At 40.0% G+C, this 23,417-nt stretch overlaps 1 protein-coding gene across 2 annotated transcripts in view; it reads left to right on the top strand.

Moving 5' to 3' along the window:
• Positions 1 to 2,451: 2,451 nt before the first annotated feature.
• LOC121862194 (alpha-tocopherol transfer protein-like) overlaps positions 2,452 to 23,417 on the top strand; it is a 49,282-nt gene continuing 28,316 nt past the window's right edge. For both annotated transcript variants that reach the window (XM_042360286.1, XM_042360287.1), the window contains exons 1-4: positions 2,452 to 2,614; positions 3,545 to 3,870; positions 7,297 to 7,402; positions 9,102 to 9,252. In XM_042360286.1, coding sequence (XP_042216220.1) covers positions 2,519 to 2,614; positions 3,545 to 3,870; positions 7,297 to 7,402; positions 9,102 to 9,252 — 679 coding nt within the window. In that variant the 5' untranslated portion in view covers positions 2,452 to 2,518. The remainder of the gene's footprint in view (positions 2,615 to 3,544; positions 3,871 to 7,296; positions 7,403 to 9,101; positions 9,253 to 23,417) is intronic.

Raw genomic sequence — 23,417 nt, 5'->3', positions numbered from 1 at the left:
ACCTAACTTAACTGACTCTCACCATATGATGGAATCACCTATTTCTTACCTTATTGGCCTGGTTCTTGTTCGTCATTGGATTCTGGGATTCTTACAACGCCACATATGTTGGTCTTTACGATATTTACATTCAGTCTTGCTCTTAGTACACTTTACTGAGGTTGGAAGAACACCATGCGAACGAAAAAATGCTATAGTTTCTACTTTTTTATTTCCAAAAACTCGCAATCAGCTCCATATACTTTAAGTGACATCCATCGCAGACTTCCATGGTTGGAACTGAACTTGAATTTCAAAATATGAGAGCCAAAATAAAACTTGATTTTGATTGAGCCAAATATACTCTGAATTAAACCCAAAATCATTTTAATTGGTTCCAAAAGCAAAAACGTTTTTGATTGGCTGCGTGACGTGTACGGGTGTGCATGCGTGTAATGATTTATGAAGGAGACGCGAGAGACACGCAGTGTTGGGTGAGAGGCAGCCGATAATGGCAGGTTAATAGAAGAAAATAGAAATTTTTTTGGAAAAGCTATCTCCGTTATTATACATTTCCGCCGGTAATGTAATATATGAAAATTATCTTATAATTAGATGTCTTATTCGAATATGATAATAGATTAGTGGTAGGAATGAACGGTGTGTAAACGTAATAATACCAATTTACTTTAACTACCATGAGTGCTTGGATGTTTAGATTCAAGAGGTTATATTGGGTACATTTTAAGTTTTGGTCATCCCTGTACATAGACCTGTAGACCTATGATTATTTCTGATGGTTTGCGATTTTGACCTTCATTTCTATCGGAAGTCACTAGTTTTGAGTTACTACCCCCCCACCCTTTACCGATGTATGTTAAGCTAACCTTTAACTCATCATACCATAACCAACCTAACTTAACCTAACCTATGATCTGTATTTTCTTTTGCGATCAAAAAATGTTTTGCAGCAGAAATCCTGTAGAGATAGTTAGAATCTTAAGGTTCCCCAGACTAAAACCAAAATGCAGTAATATCAATATTGTTTGGAATGTTTGTGAAATTTATTGCATGGGCAGCTAATATCCATTGAATTAGTTTATGTGCTTACTAATATTTATATATTCAAAATAATATTACTGTGTTGCACAATAAATCACAATTAATTTTCTAACAGTATTAATTTACTGAGCCGATCACCCGAGAAGGTTGGACAACCAGTGACGTCACAACCAATCACAGCTTTTCGCAGTCACGTGACTTTTTTTTAGCAACTTTAACCCTTATTTTTGACACTTTTTGGCCCAATTTATTAAGAAATATCATTACTATTGTGAATTTAACCGTTTTCTTTACCCATTGACCTGCCATCTTCAGAAAAAAACTCCGACCGTCAACTCATTCATTTTTGTATAGCCCTCAAGCACCAGGTGATAGGCTATCTTAATGAAGTGGTTCAGATGGCGTTTGATTAGTACAGTATTGCGTTAGTTTAAGGAGATAATATGTTTACCTCAAGATGATGTTTGGAGGGGTTGTGTTATGTTGTAGACTGTTGTAATGTGTGGCTGTGTTGTATTTGCTGTAGTCTGTTGTAAAGTGTGTGGTTGTGTTATTTTGCATACACTCACCTACCCCGATATACAATTCTAGCACGTATGAAGACCAATGCAGGCATACTGTATACATAGACCATGCAAGGTATACATTGTAAGGCTGGAGGAAAACAAACAATGGTAAACAGTAAGGCAATTCGACCAAGGATAGCCAACAAAACCATCAGATGCATTTTACCTGTTAAAGAATATAAGAATATATTTGGCCTTTTTTTTTTTCAACATCATTCCATACTGACAACTGGACACAATGTGATATGTGTAGGCCCATGTAACATTACTGACAGCACCTCTATAGCAAGGGGATGTATCAGTGAAGAGAATTGACAATGACACTTCTCTGATCTCTCCCTGAAAATATTTTATTTTATAGAAAAGAATTAATTGTTAAGCAGCTGTAAATTGAAAATGTTTTCCCAATAATTGTTATGCATTATGAACAGTATCTCAAATAGTATCTGCCAGTATAGGTTCGATGACTTCCAAAATGCAACCTGCAACTCGCAATGTCCCGGGAGGGTTGGTATGTGTGGCTCTGTGGTATACTGATCCTACTACATTTGGTAACTGAACATCACATTAATTAAAGCTGAAATCGATACACATTGCATTACTTATGTTAAACTATACAGGGCAGGAATGTGCATATCTTAATACCTATCATCTATGGTCTCATAATGTTCATACAGTGTGGACAGATACTTTTTGAGATACTGAACTGTGCATTAATTACAATTCAGAGGATTTTATGTAAAATATTCACATAATTTGAAATTGTTATAGGTATTGGTGCTATCCTAAGTGAAAAAAAAAGAAATACAAGTTATGGATGTAATGTACTGATTTTCTTTTACAGAGAGGCAACAGGTCTGGGTTGGTGTCCCGGCATCTCAACGTAGGGATTGTGTGACGAGGCAGCAGAGATGGTGGAGACTCGAGAAGAGGCTGGGATGGCTGCTGTCCACCCAGCACCCCAGAGCTTACAGGGACCACTTGATCAACACTCCAATGACAAAGAGGTAGAATTTGTTTGCACTCATGAAGCAATAGATTGATTTGTGAACTAGAACTTCATTCAAAAAGCTCTTCTGTAACATTGTTTGCCGTGAGCCTTGAATTGGCTTTTGGCTGTGACCCTGACCATGGACCATTTGCAAACAGCATTTAGCTTGAGTCTGGTACATGATAACTGGCTCTTTTGGAAACATATGTCTTAAGGTTATATTTATTAGATGTTTACAAAATCCTATTGATCTCATATTGCTGTACTAATGTTAAATAAAATTTTTTAGGTTCCCTGAATGAGAAGGAAGTATAAAATCAATACTGAAGTAAGAGATAATTATTTGTGTGATCTTTGGAAGACACACCACAATACAGTACTTGAGTTCTTGCATGTCACTAAACTATTGAATATTACCGGTAGTAATTTGAAATGTGTAAATATTGTCAGTGAAATTTTTTAAAGTGTGAAATGTCATTGAATAAAAATATACAGTAGTGTACAGCTCCTCCCCAACTTACGACTACCCGCACTTACAACCTGCCTCAGTCGTACCAAAATTTTGTCAAATTACGTATTTTCGAGCCCCAACGTCAGTACAGACAAAATTTTCGTTTGTAATTCACTTTAAAATGTCTGGCAATCTTAAAAGTGAGAGTTTTGTGGTGCTGAGTAGAAAAATAGACACCCATTTTAGATTTTCTGTGTATTTTTTAAGCATTTTCGACTTATGACCTGGATTTGGGTCCCTAACCCCGTCGTAAGTCGGGGAGGAGCAGTAATTGATAATGGGATGCCTACAGTGGGAGAATTATAGGAATTATGCTTTGGGGTGAATTGTATACTTATTCTTAAAAGTCAACCTTGTATAACTTGTATAATTCACTTTATTTTTATCCCATCCTAATGTCCACCTGTAGACATTTGATACCTTGACGTCTTTCAGGATTCTCAGAAAGCAGAGGAAAAAAAATTAAAACCTGGGGCCACAGTGGAGGTAGACATTAAAGATAAAGAAGAGACGACAAAAACTACAGATGTTACAAATGAATTGGAAACAATAAAAGGAACAAGTGAGGTAGTGGAACAAAGAGAGGAAGAAGTATCCACTTGCGAGGAAGTGGATGCTGCAGTACAGGCAGCACTGAGGGTGGACAGGAGGGTTGTGTCTGAAGTTGAAGATGGGGCTCTTCCACAAGAATTGGCTGCTGAAGCAGAGTGGGACCTCCACGAAAAACCAGAGTGGGTTGACCGGGATGTACAAGCACTAAGGTGAGTAATCTTTCTTGGTAAACTAAAGTTGTTCACAGGGATCTATGAATCTGAAGACTACTGTTCCTTCTACCAAACACCAGAGTGTGTTGAGTGGGATTTATAGTTACAGTGGTAAAGATTAAGGGTTAATTTATCATTATCTCCACTTGTCAGCTTACTAGCCAGTTGGGCAGACAAGTTTGCTACAACCTACATTGTCCAGTGTTAGCACTAGAGAAAACCTGAATGTCTGGTGAAAACCTCCGGTATTAGGTAGGGTCATATTGGATAACATACTGGGCCTGTTGTTGTTTGCTTGTTTCATAAAAGACATGCCAGAAGCTATACACTCCTACATACAAATGTTTGCAGACAATGTCACATTCAGAGAAATTAAGAACCAAACAGACTGTGAAGTGCTGTAGAAATATTTCTGTCAGCTTCAAGAGTGCTTGAGGTAATGGCTGTTTAGATTCAATCGTACCAACAATAAGGAGGCGTATCACATGTCCCAACGGTATATTCAGGAGCCGGTGCATGCCCAGTACTTGCCAACAGTGCGTAACCGAGACGTGACCGATCACCCAAGCTGCTAACGAGCCGATCAGTTGGTGAAGAGGATAAAAGAAAAAGAAAAGTAACAGAGATGTGACCGATCGCCCAAGCAGCTAACAAGCCGATCAGTTGGTGAAGAGGATAAAAGAAAAAGAAAAGTAACAGAGACGTGACTGATCGCCCAAGCGGTTAACGAGCCGATCAGTGGTGAAGAGGATAAAAGTAAAGAAACAGCACTAAGAGACCAAATGTGAAAAGGACCTGTGTGTGTAAGTTGACAATGATCTGAAGTTCTCGGGCATTGTGAGAAGAAGGTGAATCAAGCAACTAAACTAGTAGGTCTTATAAGAAGGTCTTTGAAATATCTAGATGGTTCATCCCTCGTTACGCTATTCAGGAGTGAGGTGCTTCCCGGCTTGGAGTATTGTGTTGTCACCCCGTCTGGTCCCCGAGATATGGCACCTGAGTTATCCAGAGAAATTAGAATGACTGCAACTGCTTATTTTATACTCTAGATGGCAAGGGGTGACCTAATTGGAGTTTATAAATATCTCAAGAGGACACTACTTGACGAGTTTCCAAAGCTGGAGCTGGCAGATGCCTGCCCCACAAGGGTCCACTGTAAAGTTGAGCAGTCCCTCCTCAATTGCTAATAGGAATTCATGATCAGTCCTCTAACTTTATAGATAATAACTGAGCTGAGTTAGTTGGGTTCTTGCTCCCCTGTAAACATTCCTTCTTGAAAAATCAGTTCACTTACGGTAACTGAGAATTGATAATGTTAAGGATTTAATTTTGAGAATGTTCATTTAAATACTTTACTGGAGTGTGTGTATAGTTATCATTTGAGTTTTCATATTGTTTCTTTTAAGTTTCATTTGCCCCTTTCCTACTACAGGTATAAAGCAAATTGATTTGAAACATTTTATTTAGTCAGAAAAATACAGATACAGAGTGGATAATAATAACAATATATTAACATGGCTGAGCCAGTTGAGAACCTGAGCTCTCTTTGAGGCACCTGATATATACTATGCATTTATCTCAAGGAAGTATTATGTAGCATTTAGTATCATCTGGAATAGTGCAATAGCATGGTGGTAATAAGAACATCTCATAATGTTACCACGGTTATCACTTCAATATTTATTTATTTTATTATTTTTATTTTTTATTTATTTATTTATTTATTTATTTTTATTTATTTATTAATTTATACATACATACATTTACATATATACACATAAATATACATATACACACACATACATACACATACACGTATACTCCCTGTACATATAAATTACAGTGGAATTGAAAAACATAAGTATACCGGTAATGGGGGAGCAGTACAACATGGGTTGTACAGTAATAAGGTTGAACAAGAGGACAGAGCTTTCAGGATTATGTCTAGTTGGCAATTATGTTTATTGCAATGGTAATTACTTAACTATTTACATGATAATTTCCGATAAAACGGTTTTGATGGTACAATAAAAGCAGGTACTGTAAATATAGTAAGTGTTACAAGAAATATTAATACTTCGACAATAGATATTTTTTTAGAGATGATTTAAAGGAAGGAAGCGTAGTCTTTGCTCGGATGTGTGGGGGTAAGTTGTTCCACACCTTCATACCATGATATTTTATGGAGGTCTGGGACTGAGAGGAGCACATGGGGGGTGGTCTTAGTAGCTCTGGGTGCCTTAAGTTGTATCTCTGATTATTCCGAAACTGGAAATAATTATTGTCAAGCAAGTGATTGATAGAATTGTAAACAAAGAGGGCACAGCAGTAAGTGTTAATATCCTCGAATTTTAAAAATTTCAATATAGCAAATTTTTCGATTGTGTGATCTGTTTTTTATTCAAGTAGGTCATTGTCCGTACAACTCTCTTTTGTGCAGTAACCAGAGATTGTGTTTTTGAAGAGCCAGAGGTCCCCCATAGTGTGTGACAGTGTATCAGGTGTTGGTAAACAAGATCATGATAGATTTCTTTCATTGCTGTAAGAGTGAGTGAATGTCGAGTGTGATACATGATGCCACACTGTTTATTGATTTTACTGTGAATGGCTTGTATGTGGTTTCTCCAGTTAAGTTTCTCATCAACAATAACTCCGAGGGGTTAGAATTACTGTATTTAATAAACTCCAGTTATGTGAGGGAGATTATATTCTTTAAAGAGAAGTTATATCCATCAGGGATCCCAACATGTGTGATGAAAAGGCTGTACAGTATTAGGTCGTACAGTAGCTAAAACAACTATCTGTGAAGGTGGGGGTCGATATGCTCCAAAATTTTACGTGTGACTAGTGACAGCACTTCGTATACCAATATTTATCGTCCATGGTCTCATATTCTTTCCCACAAAATATACACGGCTAGTTGTTTTAGCTGCTGTACATAATATTTTTGTTTGCTGTTTTAGTGATTCACAATGATTGAATATCTTCAGATGGTTTTACTCTTTATTTAAGTTACCTCTTGAAATACATTTTGGTAATACCCAACTTTATTTACATTATTTTAAAGGCAACATTTCATATTTGAAGGAAGGTATAGACCAGGGGTCACCAAACTACGGCCCGCGGGCCGGATCCCAAGTCCTTCCCCGGCTCGTGGTAGCTCCGCCTACGCTCTGACGTTACCAGAGCTTTCGTTCTGGCTTGCAAGTATTGAACAGAATGATTATGCGGCCCGCGCTCGTCATTCTTTCAGTTATCCGGCCCACTGTGAAAAAAGTTTGGTGACCCCTGGTATAGACTATTAAGCATTGTGCAATTTATTGTGTTAAAACTTGAATTATTTGTGAATGAATCTGTGTAGAAAAATAGTTTATCTGTAAGTGCAGTAACAAGTAGATATTAATCTGATGATTTGGTTCACAGGGAGATGGTTGAAGCAGAGCCAGGATTACGCTCACGCCTAGACAAGCCATTCCTGCTTGCTTTCTTGAGAGCACGGAAGTTTGACTATGATAAGGCAATGGCTATGGTGAGTGAGAGGGATCAATTTACATTTATTTTGTTCTAGTCAGTACTAAGTATCGTGTGGTGGTGTTCTAGTAACTTTCATGTCATGAAAAAGTTATTTTTTCTTTTTATTAAGCTAAGCAGTAGCAATGAATTAAATGACTTGGCAAGCTGGAACTAATCTTTATACCCATATCCACTGACTCATGGGGCATCATACACTACTGTAGTAAGTAGAGTCCTGCTGGGTTACAGGATAAATTATCATATATATCCTTAAAAAAAAACATTGGTTATAAACAATATTTGGGAAAACATGATGGCCCCTGAAAAATATAATAATAAAGATAAGGTGTTTACTACACATAGGTTAGAGCTGTCTGTTCAGGAAAAAACAGGATATCTATGGCCATTCAGTTGCTCTCATCACCCCAACCTTCACTGTAAAAGAATGAAAGAGAAGAACATTAATCTTCCTATGGTGCAGGCATAATGAGACACCCTGTTAATTAGATAGATCTACCTAATGAGGTTTTAGGTCCTTTGAGGAACATGAACACCATAGGAGAACATATATGTTGTGGCAGTTAGAGAGAATAATTGCTAGTAAATGAAGTAGTATTGTTGCCCATGATTCTGGTTACCCTGCACTGTAGTGGGAAAAAATATATGGCAGGGCAATAGAAAATTGATGTAAAGGGCCAATCTTATGATAAGATATTCGTATTTGAGTTTCCCATTATTTCCCAGTGTATACACTTCATTAGTATAGATAAGAAGACCTACCTTAATAGGATTCTTGCATAGCAGTCATGGTAAGTGAAGGATTGGTTTCTCTCTCTGTACACAAACCCCCTTGCACATTTAGTATGGTAGTATAAGAAGTATTGTACTGTACACTTGTGAGGTGTGCTTACCAGTTATGGAAAGCTAGCATCCTATCAAGGGATTAAGGGTAACCTAATAACTACAGAATGCAAAGAATCGGGGAATTAGTGCATACCCAGCCACCCTGCCTTATACCAAGGATGGTACTGTATTGTAAAAGTGAAAAAAAAGGTCCAGAATCATACATGTCTCAAAAATGGGTTTTATCCCAAATCTGAAAATCATTCACTCTGATATTCTTGCTATAGTTGGAACATCTCTGCAGTGGACTAATTTCTTGCTGCTGAATACTAAGAATCAGGAGCTCAACACCTGTCTGACCACTTTACCCCATAAGAGGAAAAGACTTGAACGAATAATTAAAAATTTAAAAACTTTCCTAGAGTGGTTAAACACACTGTGCACCTTAATATTGATAATATATTTTTCTTCAGTATTGTATAATTAAAAGAAATCATGATCCTGAAGTATAAGATATGTAAGATGAAAAACAAATCGTTAAGGGGACTACTGTACTCTACTATAAATGAAGTTACGGATCAGATGGTCCATACTTGACCTGACATTAAGAGAGGTATCCACTAGTACGGTATTTGGCCCCAGTATTAAGACAGTACTTAAAGTTGAGGCATAGTAGGACTGGCTTTTATATGGCCTGTGGTCTATTTGGCCAGGCACCTACTAGTTTTAAACTGGGTTCCGCTTTACCAGTCATCTCATGGGTTAGTGGAATAACCTATCTGCAGCACAATGTAGGAAATTTGGGTAATGATGTGATGTAGAGTTGCATTGCAGTGGAGCAGGACAAATACAGAACAGCATTTACATTCCAGATACGCAGTTATTATCGAGCACGACAGGAGAATGCTGATATGTACATTGAATTATACCCTTCTGCACTGGAGCATGTGTGGCCTCTGCAGATGCAAACTGTTCTCCCAACACCTGACCGCCTTGGAAGGACTGTGATAATCTTTAGGACAGGTAAGAAGTATTTCCAAGCATTAGTTTTTTTTTATAATGTAATGTACTGCACAGGTGCTTTATATGTTTTAAACAGTAATTTGTATCCTTCAGATTAGGCTAAATAGTTTCTCTCATATAAAGCTAATACAGCTCCTCCCCGACTTACGACGGGGTTAGGGAAACAAATCCAGGTCGTAAGTCGAAATGGTCGTAAGTCGAAAATGCTTAAATAATACATAGAAAATCTAAAATGGGTCTCTTTTCTCTTCTCAGCACCACAAAACTCTCACTTTTATGCTTGCTAGCCCTTGTAAAGTGAATTACAAACAAAAAATTTTTCTGTGTACTGACGTTGGGACTCGAAAATACTTAATTTGACAAAATTTTGGTACGACTGAGGCAAGTCATAAGTGCGGGTGGTCGTAAGTCGGGTAGGTTGTAAGTCAGGGAGGAGCTGTATGGTAAAACCTCACTAAGGCGGACTAATTGGGGGGAAGGGGTGTCCGGTATAAGAGGTTGTCCACCTTAGATCAAATTTTTCCAAAAAGATCGCCATTTTAAACAAAAAAAGAGCACAATGTAACGGGCCAAGTTTTCTCTTTTCAATAATTTACCATCCAGCTATTCTTTTCTGTTAGTATTCTATTTATTCATATACTTATATGTTCTGTGTAGTACTCTTTCCAATGAGTACCCTGTTTTATATACTTATCCTTCTTCAATTCTTTACATATATATATATATATATATATATATATATATATATATATATACTTATGTATTCTTATTCTTATGTATTCTTGCTCATATTCTGATATGTTCTTTATCTCTATATACCTTATATTCTTATATATTCTTATATAAGTAACTCTTATGCTTCTCTGCTTATGTTTTCCAAGTCAATGTTCTTCCTTGTCATTTCCTTTCATATATATATATTATATTCTCAGTTTCAATGTTCTTACCTTTCGGAAGTATACTTTGTTTTATGTCTTTCTTATACATGGGTTAGTCTGGGGAACCATGTTATCCTTGTACAACACTTTTTATACTTACAAAGGGTAGCTGCCACCACCCAGACTTTTCATTATATAACCTAACTCATGGAAAGTTGTTGGGTAGTGTGGTAGATGTCTAGGCACGTGAGTAAGTATTATTTTCTGGGAACCAATGTGTAGAAGGAGTAGAGTGGTGATACTCGTAGTTTACTAATTCAATATTTATTAACAAGTGAGTGGAGAAGATGCATCTTAAATTCACTCAGGCTAAACAGAACCGCATTTAACTTATTAAATCATCAAACACTTCAAGAGCTTATTACCTCATTCAACACCTCCAAATACTCATTACTTTATTAGACAATTGGGATATCATTACCTTGATACATGAGATTCCGTACTATTATTCACAAGCCATCACTGGACCCTCAGGTCTTACTTTAACAAGTAACAAATTACCTCTCCACTTCTTGATTAGAGCATGATACTCTCAGGTTATTCTTTCATGGGTACTACAGCTGAATACATAACACACTGGGCAGTTCCACAATTAGTAACATACCATACTTCTTATCATTTCACAAGGAACCACCTGGTACCTTGAACTCTCATTCAGGGGTTCAATACTTAACCTGGGATGACTATATTTCTGCTAGTCATCCCTAAGCATGGATATTAATCCGGCTCCATACATATAACCAAGAACAGTAGATAGACCATGATCATATGACGGATTCAGTGGGCCAGAGTTGTTTACAGGCTCGCTCGCTAGCTCGGAGCGCCTGGCCCGGGAAAAGTTGACTCGTGGCGGTGGGCCGTGGCGTCTGCCAAGGAATCTCGCCCTGGGATTCTAATCTCGCCACCTTAAAGACGTCTTTCGAGAGACATCGTGCCCATAGGCGGCTCCCGAACCTCAGGAGTGTTGCTAACCCCCACAACAGCGTCTGTAGACGTGGAGGAGAAATCACAGAGGGAGTGAATATTTAACTTCACTATACAAAACATACGTCTGGCACCGGTTCAGACGATAGCTAGAGCTCTACTTTACTTGACTTAATTGGCACTGAAAGTACTATGTTAAAACATGAACACTGATATTCGCAAAAATGACTAAGTTAAACTGAGTTAATATAGCGGCGTGGAACACACGTGAACATACCTGTAGACGTGGAGGAGAAATCACAGAGGGAGTAATTTTTCCTCGCGCGCCTGCATATATACGGGCCTGAGGGCATATTCCTACTAGAAAGACTAATTTCACTAACAATATACCCTCTATTCACAGTAGTCGTTGGACACCTAGCTGTGACCGTCAGTGTCACAGATCAGGCTAATTTTCTACATCTATGTTTATGATTTAATCAGAGATTGAGTTTGTCAGTAATGAGGTGAATTGAAGTTATATATGCGTTCGCAACTCTATTGACCTGCCCGCAAACCACATCCCCGGTCAAACGGCCGTTAAATCTTGGAGAATTTTGAGTTTGACAGGAACTGTTCAGAAGATCAATAACTTTCTTAAATAGACAACTGACACTAACTAAACTATGAACATCAGATTCTCTGATGTCGGGGCGACAAAACAATATAACTTCAGTAGCGATCAGAAACCCATGGTTATCCCCACGGACGACCTAAAATACGCCACTCTAACTGGCAAACTCAACACTCGCTTACTTGACACGTCTTACTAACAATAAGGACAGTTGAAGCGTTCAACACCACTCACAATGGATCTTGAATGTTCCAACTGTAAACAGACATATCTAAGTTGACTCAAAACAAAGGTGTTCTCTCTCACATTCAAATTCATTATATAGAGAGGTTGGTTTCAGTAAGTCAGAGAAAATGGGATAACGGAGGACTGAGGCGTCTTGAAGTGTTGAGAAAACGGACTCCTCAGGTGGAGGACTCAAAATAAAAGTAGAGGTACATGTTTTGTGGGCTATTGAGCGTAATATGAATCATTTGATTTTGGCGTTAACTGACGTGTACGACCGTGGTCATTACAACAACACCAATGTATCTAAGTTTTATGGAAGAAATACATGTTTTTTAATTAAAATTAATTTGAAAAAGTAACGTACGTAAAGTACAGTACTGTATTCTTACTTTTAGTTCACTGATATGGTCTTAGGGTTCACCATCTCATCACCCTTATGTATACCAAACACTTTCCTCGGGGTCATGGTTATTGTTTAATTTTTCAATAATAATGCAAAAATTATGAATGCTACTTCAGCCTACAGTGAATGTACTAAATGTATAAAAACGATAAATTAAAAAAAAAAAAAAATACAGTACAGTAACAGTATAAAAAGTGGTGAATTTATAATTTTACTCCGGACTTTATTTTGTTGTTATTAATATGTGTTTCATAATGTTTAGACACTTCTATGATATTTCCAGCGGAAATTAAGGATAACCGAGATATTAATTTTTCAATATTATTACTTTTGCTCATTCACAAGTGTCGCCATGTCCTGTTTACATCTGGTGGAGTATGTCTGACACCCACTCACGCATCGCTCCAGACCTCCATGTTCGCTTCTTAAGCGTCTACAGCGCATGTGGGGGACTGGTGAAGTGGAAGTTTCTTATTGGCTATAGCGATAGGAGTATTTTAATTGGGCAAGATTTTTTTTTTTTTATAGCCTCTGAACAATGAGTGGGTGGGTCAGGAGCTGAGATTTGAGTTGGACGAGCTGTGCCGACATTGTGAGAATGATTATTTTGCTCCCTTTGCAGAGTTACACCAGAAAAATAGTGAGGCAATTTCTTTTTTTTAGAAAATGCGGTGTACATGTATTACCGAATATAGTTCTTTGTCCAAAGTGTAATAACCAGTGTACACTGCCCGAAGAACAGCATGTTTGGTGGTGTCACAATAGTTTTACAGATTAAGGTAAGATGTGGGGGCATGAAGAATGGAGGGTTAGGTTAGGTTTTGTTGGTTGGTTAGTATTTTATTTATTTGATTTATTCAAAAAAGAAAGAAAATCCAACTTTTTCCGCTATGATTGTTGGGGAGGGGGTATCTAAAAAAACAAAAACAAAAAAAAGAAGTGATTTCCGGAGGAAACGGATGTCAAATTCATTCGAAACTCATCAAAAACCAAAGGGAAAAAGCAATTTTTAATATAAAAATAAAGTCCGGTGTGATACTATCAATTGACCTAAAAAGTTGTTGCCTCTTATTAAATACTGTACAGGGTACAGTACTTTATTCTGGGTTTTTTCTACTGGAATTAGCCCACTCGGGCACAGGTCAAATGACCCACAACGGGGCCTGTTGGGGGGGTGGGGGAAATAGGAACAGAAGGAAACTGAAAATAGAGAAGAAAAAGGTTACACTGTACACTGTGTTAATCAACACCATGGAGATGCCGGAAAACCAGCTTTGTAAAGTGAGACAGATTGTATAAGTATGGAAACACAGAAGGAGGCAGAGCATTCCACAGTTTGGCTGTGTGAGGAAAGAAGGAGGTACTTTTAACGAGTTATTCTCGTGTGACCGACATCCACAGAGAAACGGTGGGTACTGCGGGCATGACGTTTGTTATGGGCCCACGGCCTTGCCGGCGGTACACAGGATGTCAAATCCACCGAACATTGCCCGTTAAAGTACCTGTAAAAGAGAGAGAGTGAAGCTACATTGCGGTGAAGAGAAAGGGAAGAGAGATTTTCGACTAAAGGAGGAGAGTTAATAAGACGAAATGCCTTTGAATCCACCCTAACTAACAGTTGGACAGAAGAGCCACCCCAGATATGAGAACAGTACTCCAAGTTAGGACAAATGAATCTCTTATATACGTGGAGCAACTGCTCAGTAGTGAAGGAGCTACGGCATCTGTACAGCATTCCCAATTTTTGGGAGGCAGCTTTAGCTATATTAAGGATGTGTGATTTCCAGGACATATTGGAGAAATGGTGAGGCTGTAACGGGCCATTTCTTTCTCTTTATAATTTACTCTCCAGATATTGTTTTCTGTTATTATTCTTCAAGTCTTTATTTATAAATGTATTTTATATTCTTGCTTATATTCTTATATAAGTAATTCTTTCCTTAGTTACTTATGTTCTTTAGATTAAACCTTCATGGTGTAGTTATTTAATAATTTCTAGGCTGTCTTTAGTTCCACAATTTACTTACATGTCTTATCTGTCTTTTCTTATACTTTCCAAGTCTTCCATTTCTTTTCATATACTGTATATTATATTTTCTAAATTTATATGTACTTACCTTTCTGAAGTATTTACAGTAGAAGTCCAAAAATCCGGACTGCTTGGGGATTGGGTCGGTCCGGATTTTTGGATTTTCCGGATTCTCAGGCAGTACTTTTAAAATTCAAATTTAAGGAGGAATAAAGAAGAGATGAACAGGTACATTTTGATAGTTTATTCATTAGCAAATATAGCATGCTTCATTTATCAAAACGAGCAGTTTTAAAGATAAAGCTGTGAATTCAAAAATTTTATTCTTTGCCTTTTTTATATCATAAATTGTAGACTTTCCAATGTCATATGTTTCCATTAGAATAGTATTGCTCACACCACGTTCTAGTTTCTTAATTATTTCAAGTTTGTCACTCAATTTCAACGTGTTCTTCTTCTCTTCACATAACAAAGTTTATCTACTTTAGGAGCCATTATTATGGGCTTGTACAGTACTCTGAAATGGAAACAGTAGGACTCAAAATTACATACGTTATCACAGTTTGATTGCTTTTTTTAAAGTGGCGACCTTGTGGTCGCTTGTTGCCGCTGTGCAGCTGTCGCGCTCACGCATGCACACATACACACAAAAGCCAGCTAAATTAAAAAAAAAAATAAAGTTAAAAAATTTGAGTTTTCGAATAGTTCGGATTCTCGGGTGGTCCGGATTTCTGGCATCCGGATTTTTGGACTTTTACTGTACTCTGTTTTACTTATATTCTCATACATGGGCTAGTCTGGGGAACCATGTTATTCTTAGTACAACACTTATTATACTTACAAAGGGTAAATGCCACCACCCAGCTTTTTAGTATGTAACATGACTCATGGAAAGCTTTTGGGTAGTGTGGTAGATGTATAGGCACGTGAGTAAGTATTATTTTCTGGGAACCAATGTTTAGAAGGAGTAGAGTGGTGATACTCGTAGATAACTAATTCAATATTTATTAACACAGTGAGTGAATATGATGTGACTTAAATTCACCCAGACAAAACTGGACTCTCAGGTCTTACTGTACCATTGATCAAATAGACCCACAATTGCTTATTAATTCATTAAACACTTCAAGTACTTATTATATCATTAAACAACTCCAAGTACTTATTATACCATTCACCAACTATTACTCATTACTTCATTAGACAACTGTTGTATTGTTTCTTTGACAAGTAAGATTTAGAAATTACTACACACTGTCAATAACACTGGACCCGCAGGTCTTACCTTTATAAGTAACAAACTATATCTTCAATTCTTGGTTACAACATTTAACAATCAATATATTATTCCATTGTTACTGCAAGTGGATAATATGACACACTTGACACTATCCCAAATCAACTTATAACATCACGTTCTATCGGCATGAACATGATACTTTTCCTTCAGTTCATGTACTCAACTCACATAACATATTTCCTGGTAATATCAACATTTATGGGTTCACTACTTAACCTGGGATTTCCATATTTCTGTTAGTTAATCCCTCAGTCAAGATACAATAATACTTAGGCCCATGTAACTGTGAGGAGTGCCCCAGGGTATATATCCCAGGTGTCTCCATAACAAATGAAGATCGCTGTTAGGGGGTCGGTTGTAGACCGACACACGCCAAGGGAGCTGGGGCCTGATTTGCAGGACTTCACAGTTTGATCCTGTCGAATTAACGGCATCGTCCAACCCGGCTACCGACCCACGGTAGCCGATGAGTATTCAGCTCAACACACTGGAGACGTGGAGGAGAAATCACAGAGGGAGTGAATATTTAACTTCACTAAACAAACATACGTCTGGCAACGGTCCAGACGAAATCTAAATCTCTACGTTACTCGACTTAATTGGCACAGAAGTTACTATGTTAAAACATGAACACTGATATTCACAAAATTGACAAAGTTAAACTGAATTAATATGGCGGCGTGGAACACACATTAACATTCACGATTGAGGGAAAACAGCAGACTCAGGCGTCCTGAAGCGCTGAGAAAATGGACTCTTCAGATGGGGAACTTCAATAAGAAAGCATAGCTACATGTTTTGTGGGCTATTGAGTGTAATATGAATCGGCTAATTTTATGTTAACTGACGTGTATGACCGTGGTCATTACAAGGCCTAACATATTTATTTCAGAATTTGGCAGAATTATAGCATCCTGAAATGTAATTGGTGGGAGATCATCTAATTTAGAAAGTGTAATTGGTAAATACTGAGTTTTATTACTATTGAATTTAACCAAGATTGTACCTCCCCATTCAGAGATGCTGCACAGATCCGCATTGATAGAAGTAATGATAGCAGCTCTAGAAACAGATCTAGTTGAGAGTTAGGAGGACGGGGAAAATGTGAAGAAGCGTGAAGAGTAGAATCATCAGCGTAAGAATGGATAGAATTAGTTGTAGTGTGAAGTAAATGATTGATAAAAAGAAGGAAGAGAGTAGGTGAAAGAACAGAACCTTGTGGGACACCACTATTGGCAGAGAAAGAGCGAGAGATCGGTCCCTCGACAACAACCACCATGGATCGGTTCTCAAGGAAACTAGAGATTAGAAAACAAAGTGGAGGAGAGAAACCAAAAGAGGGAAGTTTAGAAAGTAAAGACTTGTGCCATACCCTGCCAAATGCTTTGGAGATGTTGAGGGCCACAGCGACAGTTTCCCCATAATCCCTAAGAGAGGTTGACCAAAGATTGGTGCAATAGGAGAGCAGATTACCAGTAGATCTCGCCTGGCGAATGCCATACTGGTGATCCGACAAAAGAGAATGGCATTCAAGATGACGGAGAAAATGAGAGTTCAAGATAGTTTCGAAAATCTTAGTTGAGGGATGAAGTTAGGGCACTGGAGCGATAGTTAGAGGGATTATAATGGTCACCCTTCTTTGGGATGGGCTGAACCAAGGCATGCTTCCAAGAAGAAGGAAAAGTTTGGGTTTTGAGGCAGAGGCCAAAGAGGTGAGCAAGCACAGGGGCCAGAGCTTCAGCACACTCCCTCAAAACACGTGGGGGTATTCCGTCCCGTCCATGCTCCTTACTCACATCTTACCTGGATAACACACCGGCAACCCTGTGAGTGGAGATTATAGGAAAGTGCACAGGTTCAGTAGGGGGAGCAGGGGTAGGAGGAATAGAGTGGGAATCGTCTAAGGTGGAATTAGAGGAGAATAAAGTGCCAAAGAGATTGACTTTGTTAGGGGGAGAGTTGGCTATAGAGTTATCAGGTCGGAAGAGAGGAGTAAACGAAGGAGTGCAGAAGTTGTTACAGATGTTTTTGGTTAAGGACCAGAAAGATTTGCTAGAGGAAGAATTAGTCAGGACAGCGGTCTTTCTTTTTATAAAATTCCATTTGGCCCTACGAAGAATAACTTTACAACGATTCCTAGAAGTAATGAAAGAGGTGTGGGTAATAGGAGAAGGAGATAGTTTCATAGCTCGATATGCCCTATCTCTCACCCTGCGTGCAAGAGAGCAGGAGCGATCAAACCATGATTGTAATGTGAAAGATTTGGTAGAAGATGGGATAAATGCGCTCATACCACCCTGTATAACCCCAGCAATGCTGTCAGCACATACCGAGGCGTCCCAAGTTGAAAAGCAACATTCATCCCAGGGAAAGTCGGTGAAGATTTATCGCAAGGATTGCCAGCTTGCCCTCCGATAGTGCCATAGTTGACATTTAGAGGGGGGTGGGGGAGGTGGTTGTGCCCAGTTTGATTTAATAGAAATAAGAATGTGATCAGAAGACCCTAAGGGGGCAGAAATTGAGTATGAATAGTGTGAGAGGTTAGAGGTAAAACGAAGATCAAGAATGTTAGCAAGTTGATCGTGTTGATCAGGAACGCATGTAGGGTGTTTGATTATTTTTTCCAAATCATTAAGTAGGGAAAAATAGAGTGCCTCAGCTCCACCTGGGTCATCCCTTGCAGAGCCAAGCCACTCTCTGTGATAACATAAGAACATAAGAAAATGAGGAATCTGCAATAAGCCGGTTGGCCTGTGCATGGCAGCTCCTGTCAAGATTTACTACCACTCTCTATCATCCATGAATCTATCTAGCCTCCTTTTAAAACTCTACAGCGTTCCAGCACTTACTACAAAGTTGCTAAGCTTGTTCCACTCGTCCACCACCCTATTTGTGAACCAGTTCCTTCCCATCTCCCTCCTAAACCTAAACTTATCAAACTTAAATCCGTTGCTGCGAGTCCTATCCTCCTCGGATATTATAAGAACTTTATCTATATCCCCTTTATTGATTCCTTTCACCCACTTAAATACTTCTATCATATCTCCCCGCACTCTTCGTCGTTCTAGGGAATGCAAGTTTAGCTTCTTCAACCTATCTTCATATGGAAGGTTTCTAAGTCCCTATCTTAATATGGAAGGTTTCTAAGTCCCGGAATCATTTTCGGCATTCTTCGCTGCACCGACTCCAGTGAATTGATATCCATTCTATAATAGGGCACCAGAACTGAACCGCATAATCGAGGTGCGGCCTGACTAACGCAAGATATAGTTGCAATAAGACCTCTGCACTCTTATTACTTACACTTCTAGATATAAAACCCAATACTCTGTTTGCCTTATTTCGAACATTAACGCACTGTTTTCCAGGACGTAGGTCCGGGCTTACAAGTACCCCCTAAGTCTCTTTCACAAGTCGACTTCTCTAGGTTGATGTTGTTAAGTCTGTATACGTTGACAGTATTTGTTCTACCAATATTAAGTACGCTGCACTTGCTGGTGTTGAATTTTATTTGCCATTTCTCTGACCACTCCTGCAGTTTATTTAAATCCTCCTGTAGTGCATTTGCATCCTGCCATGAATTAATCTTATTTTGGAATTATTTTGGTGTCATCTGCAAACTTGCTTATGTCACTGCTGATCCCAGTATCTCGATTGTTTATATAGATTATGAACAAGAGTGGGCCCAGTACTGACCCCTGGGGAACCCCACTGGTTACACAGCCCCACTCAGATTTGACACCATCTACGCTGACCCTCTGTGTTCTATCGGTGAGCTACGATTTTATCCAATTTAAAACTTTCCCCTCGATACCATGAGCCTTAATTTTCTCAGAAGCCTCTGATGTGGTACTCTGTCAAACGCTTTGCTAAAGTCCAAGTAAATTACATAGTAATTATCGTCATTATCTACTACCTCGAAGACTTTCCTAAAAAACATCAGCAGATTTGTTAGACAAGATTTTCCCTTTGTAAACCCATGTTGAGAGTAGTGGATTAATTTGCTTTTCTCTAAATGCGATCGAATGCTATTTGCTATAATTGATTCAAGAAATTTCCCCACTACTGACGTCAAAGTAATCGGCCGGTAGTTTGATGCTGATGCTCTGTCTCCCTTTTTTAATATGCCCTTCTACATTCTATCTTTGCTTGGTTTCTGGCTCTTGCATATGTCCTCCTGTCTTGCTCATCGTTTGACCCAACCCACATCTTGAATTTCTGGGTTTTCGTCTTAATTTTGTCGACCGCCGCATGGTTCATGCGTAGGTATCCCTTCGTATTCCTAGAAGCACTGGGTTTGGTCTTGGGTATATATTTATCGATCAAATGGGTCACTTTACTAGTTATGATATTCAGCTTAGTGTCTGCGTTCTTGTACCTTAATGAGTCAGGCCAGTTGATACCCCCTCATCTCTTCCCTCATCCCATTGTAATTTCCCTTGTAATATTTGCACCTTGGCCTGGCCTTATCCTGAACTAGATAACAGTTAAATCTGAATGACAACACTATATGGTGACTGGTGCCAACTGGGGCAAGATGTTCCAATTTGGCCACCATACCCTCTTCATTTGTTATGATGAGGTCAAGTGGCTTGGGTGTTTGCTCCCCTCTGTAATGTGTCGGGTCTCTAACAAGTTGGAACAGAAAATTATCTCTCAGAGTTTCTACAAAAAGAGTAGCAGGGTTATTCAAGTCATTCGGGGTGAACTCGTTTCTCCAGTCGATGTCGCCATAGTTGAAGTCCCCCATGATAAGGAGGTGGCTAGGGTTGAGCATTGCCACGTTGTTTATTAAGGTTTTTAAGTTCCTTTGATTTAGTGGGCCACAGTTTGGGGATCTGTAGATACACCCGACGATAAGTAAGTCCCCTCCCTTTAATTTAATTTTACACCACTTGGACTCTTCAAAAAAATCCTCTCCCTGTACCCTTGCCTGGCTGGCTCTAAGGTCTTGCCTAGCATTGATAACCACACCCCTCTTGCAAGTTTCTTGAGAAAGGTTCGTAAATGAGTCATATCCAGCAATACTAGACTCACATTCCTCTGGGTCGATTCTCCTGTTCTTATACAAAACCTACAATATCTGGTTGGTTTACTCTTAGTAGTGTTTCAAACTCCTCTCTCTTATCGAGAAACGTGTCAGTATTAGTGTACCTGACATTCAAGCCAGAATTTGTTCTCGGTAACGGCTCTGCTCTTAGTAGTAACCCTGTAGGGTTATGAGATATTGGTTCACACTCAGGATGGGATGGAGAAAGGAAACTCACAATGTGCTCACTGTATACATATTGTATTGGATGTACAATGCAGCTTGTTGCTGGGTAGGTAGCATGGTAATAAGCATTGAGTAGAGAGAGCTGGAGGGTGAGGGTGCCCAGAGGAGGGACACGCGGCTTGAGGGACGGCAAGGTCGCTGGCAGGAGCGGCAGCCGCCAGGCTGGCGCGGAGGAGGAGGTGTTGCTTGCTGGTGGCACTGGGTGGAAAAGAGAAAGAGTGCGGTCATAGCGGTGTCAGGCCTTATAAGGCGGGGGTAGGAGTGGGTAGATAGTTGACTCCCACTCCGTGGGCGGCGCTGGAGGCGTAGGCTGTGGAATTCAAGTAGGTTCGGTGCTTGTAGGGGAGGAATCCACTATAATACTCCCCTTCCTCTCCGGGCACGGTGGGAGGCTGGAGGTTGGCAGAGTTGCGTGCCACATGTGAGGCAGAACCGGCGGTGCATGCCACATGTGGGACATAACTGCGAGGGCGTGGATGAGCCTGCCGTTAGGGGAGGGGGGGGGCAACTCTGTCTAGATACACGAGATCTGTAGGAGAAAAGAGGAGAAGGAGGGTTGTGGAGGCGATGAATGTTGTGCTTCACTTGCGACAGGTACAGAGTCGTCAGATGCGCCTGCTGGGGTGTGTGGGCCTGGGTCAGGAGCAGGGGCTGTGTTAGGAAGAGTGTCCATGACAGCAGCAGGGTGCATGACAGCAGCAGAGTCCACGACAGCAGCAGGGTGCAGGACAGTAGCAGGGGGTACCTGAGGGAGAAAAGAGGGGTGTGTGGGTCTGCGTCAGGAGCAGGGGCCGCGTCAGGAGGAGCGGCAGGGGGTACTGCTGGGCCGGGGGCGGCGTCTGAGGCAGGACGGGTGTGTTGGGGTCGGTAGGACGTTGTGCTTGGGGCAGGAAGAGGAGCGGCTGTCTGCTTAGAATAGCAGAGCTGCTCTAGGGTGTCTAACCTGCGGTGTAGAGACAGTAGTTGTAGAGCCGATGAGAGCTGCCTCTGCATGGGTAAGCCAGTCTTCCATGTTGCTTGAAGACTGGGAGAGTGATCAGTTTCTCCTCCATCCTGTGTGAGTGCAAATCTCCGGGGGTCACCATTTGTAGGGTTATGAAATATTGGTTCACACTCAGGATGGGATGGAAAAAGGAAACTCACAATGTGTTCACTGTATACATATTGTATTGGATGTACAATGCAGCTTGTTGCTGGGTAGGTAGCATGGTAATAAGCATTGAGTAGAGAGAGCTTGGGTGGTGAGGGTGCCCAGAGGAGGGACACGCGGCTTGAGCGATGCCAAGGTCGCTGGCGGGAGCGGCAGCCGCCAGACTGGTGTGGAGGAGGAGGTGTTGCTTGCTGGTGGCACTGGGTAGAAAAGAGAAAGAGAGCGGTCACAGCGGTGTCAGGCCTTATAAGGCGGGAGTAGGCGTGGGTAGATAGTTGACCCCCGCTCCGTGGGCGGCGCTGGAGGCGTAGGCTGTGGAATTCGAGAAGGTTCGGTGCTTGTAGGGGAGGAATCCACTACAACCCCGCTCCCCATTATCAGAGGCTGCAGCATTTGCTAAGTGCACTGTATTTTGCTGGGTGTGGTTAGAAATGTCATTGTTTACACGGCGCTCGCTTCCTCCTGTCCGGTAGGCAGAGCTGGTGCCGCCTCCCAGGTGAGGGTTAGAGCGGGTGGAGGGTGCACTGCTGTTCCCTGGCCCTGTGTCGGCACACTTGCTTTCGCTACCCTCCCCCTGAGTATAACCCATGTACACCCGTCCCCGTTCTTCCTTGATTCCTCCATCTTCTGCTTCAAGTCCTGCAGGACCTTCTTGTGCTGTTCCTTCTGCATTACCGTGCGATCTGGGTGAATGAATACATCCCGAAATGCCTTGCTCCTTGCTAAGTTTTTTTGCCTGCCGAATAACCTGCCATTTCTCCTCACTCACCAGTGTGATCCTGAGGGGGCGAGGCTTATCCCCCTGCTTGAAAAGAAAAAGGTTCTTAAGGCAAAAATGAAAAAGAGCCAATTATTATTCTTTCCCGAAAAGTAGATGCTTACGATCTTTTGAGAATCCGAATTTACGATCTTTTTAATTGTTGTAAGCTCGAACTTATGAGAAATAAAATGACACGATCTTTCTAATAGTCGTAAGTTCGAACTTAAGACAAAAAAATAACTTACGATTTTTCTAATTCTCAAAAGATCGTAAGTATCATATTTTCGGGAAGGTAGATTATCGACTTTTTGGGGAAGTAGATTATCGACTTTTGGGGAAATATTACCTAATTCTCCGAAGTAGATTATCATAGAAAACGGGAAATTTGTATCACAGAAAATGGGAAACATCTACTTTCTGGGAAAGTTGGTTATCTACTTATCATAGAAAACGGGAAATTTTTATCATAGAAAATGGGAAATATCTACTTTCCGGGAAAGTTGGTTATCTACTTTCCAGAAGTAGGAATTCACTTTTCGAAAGTA

Source organism: Homarus americanus, unplaced genomic scaffold, assembly GCF_018991925.1.
Source record: "Homarus americanus isolate GMGI-L3 unplaced genomic scaffold, GMGI_Hamer_2.0 scaffold25013, whole genome shotgun sequence".
Lineage (NCBI taxonomy): Eukaryota > Metazoa > Arthropoda > Malacostraca > Decapoda > Nephropidae > Homarus > Homarus americanus.
This window is presented reverse-complemented; position numbering and strand designations above follow the sequence as displayed.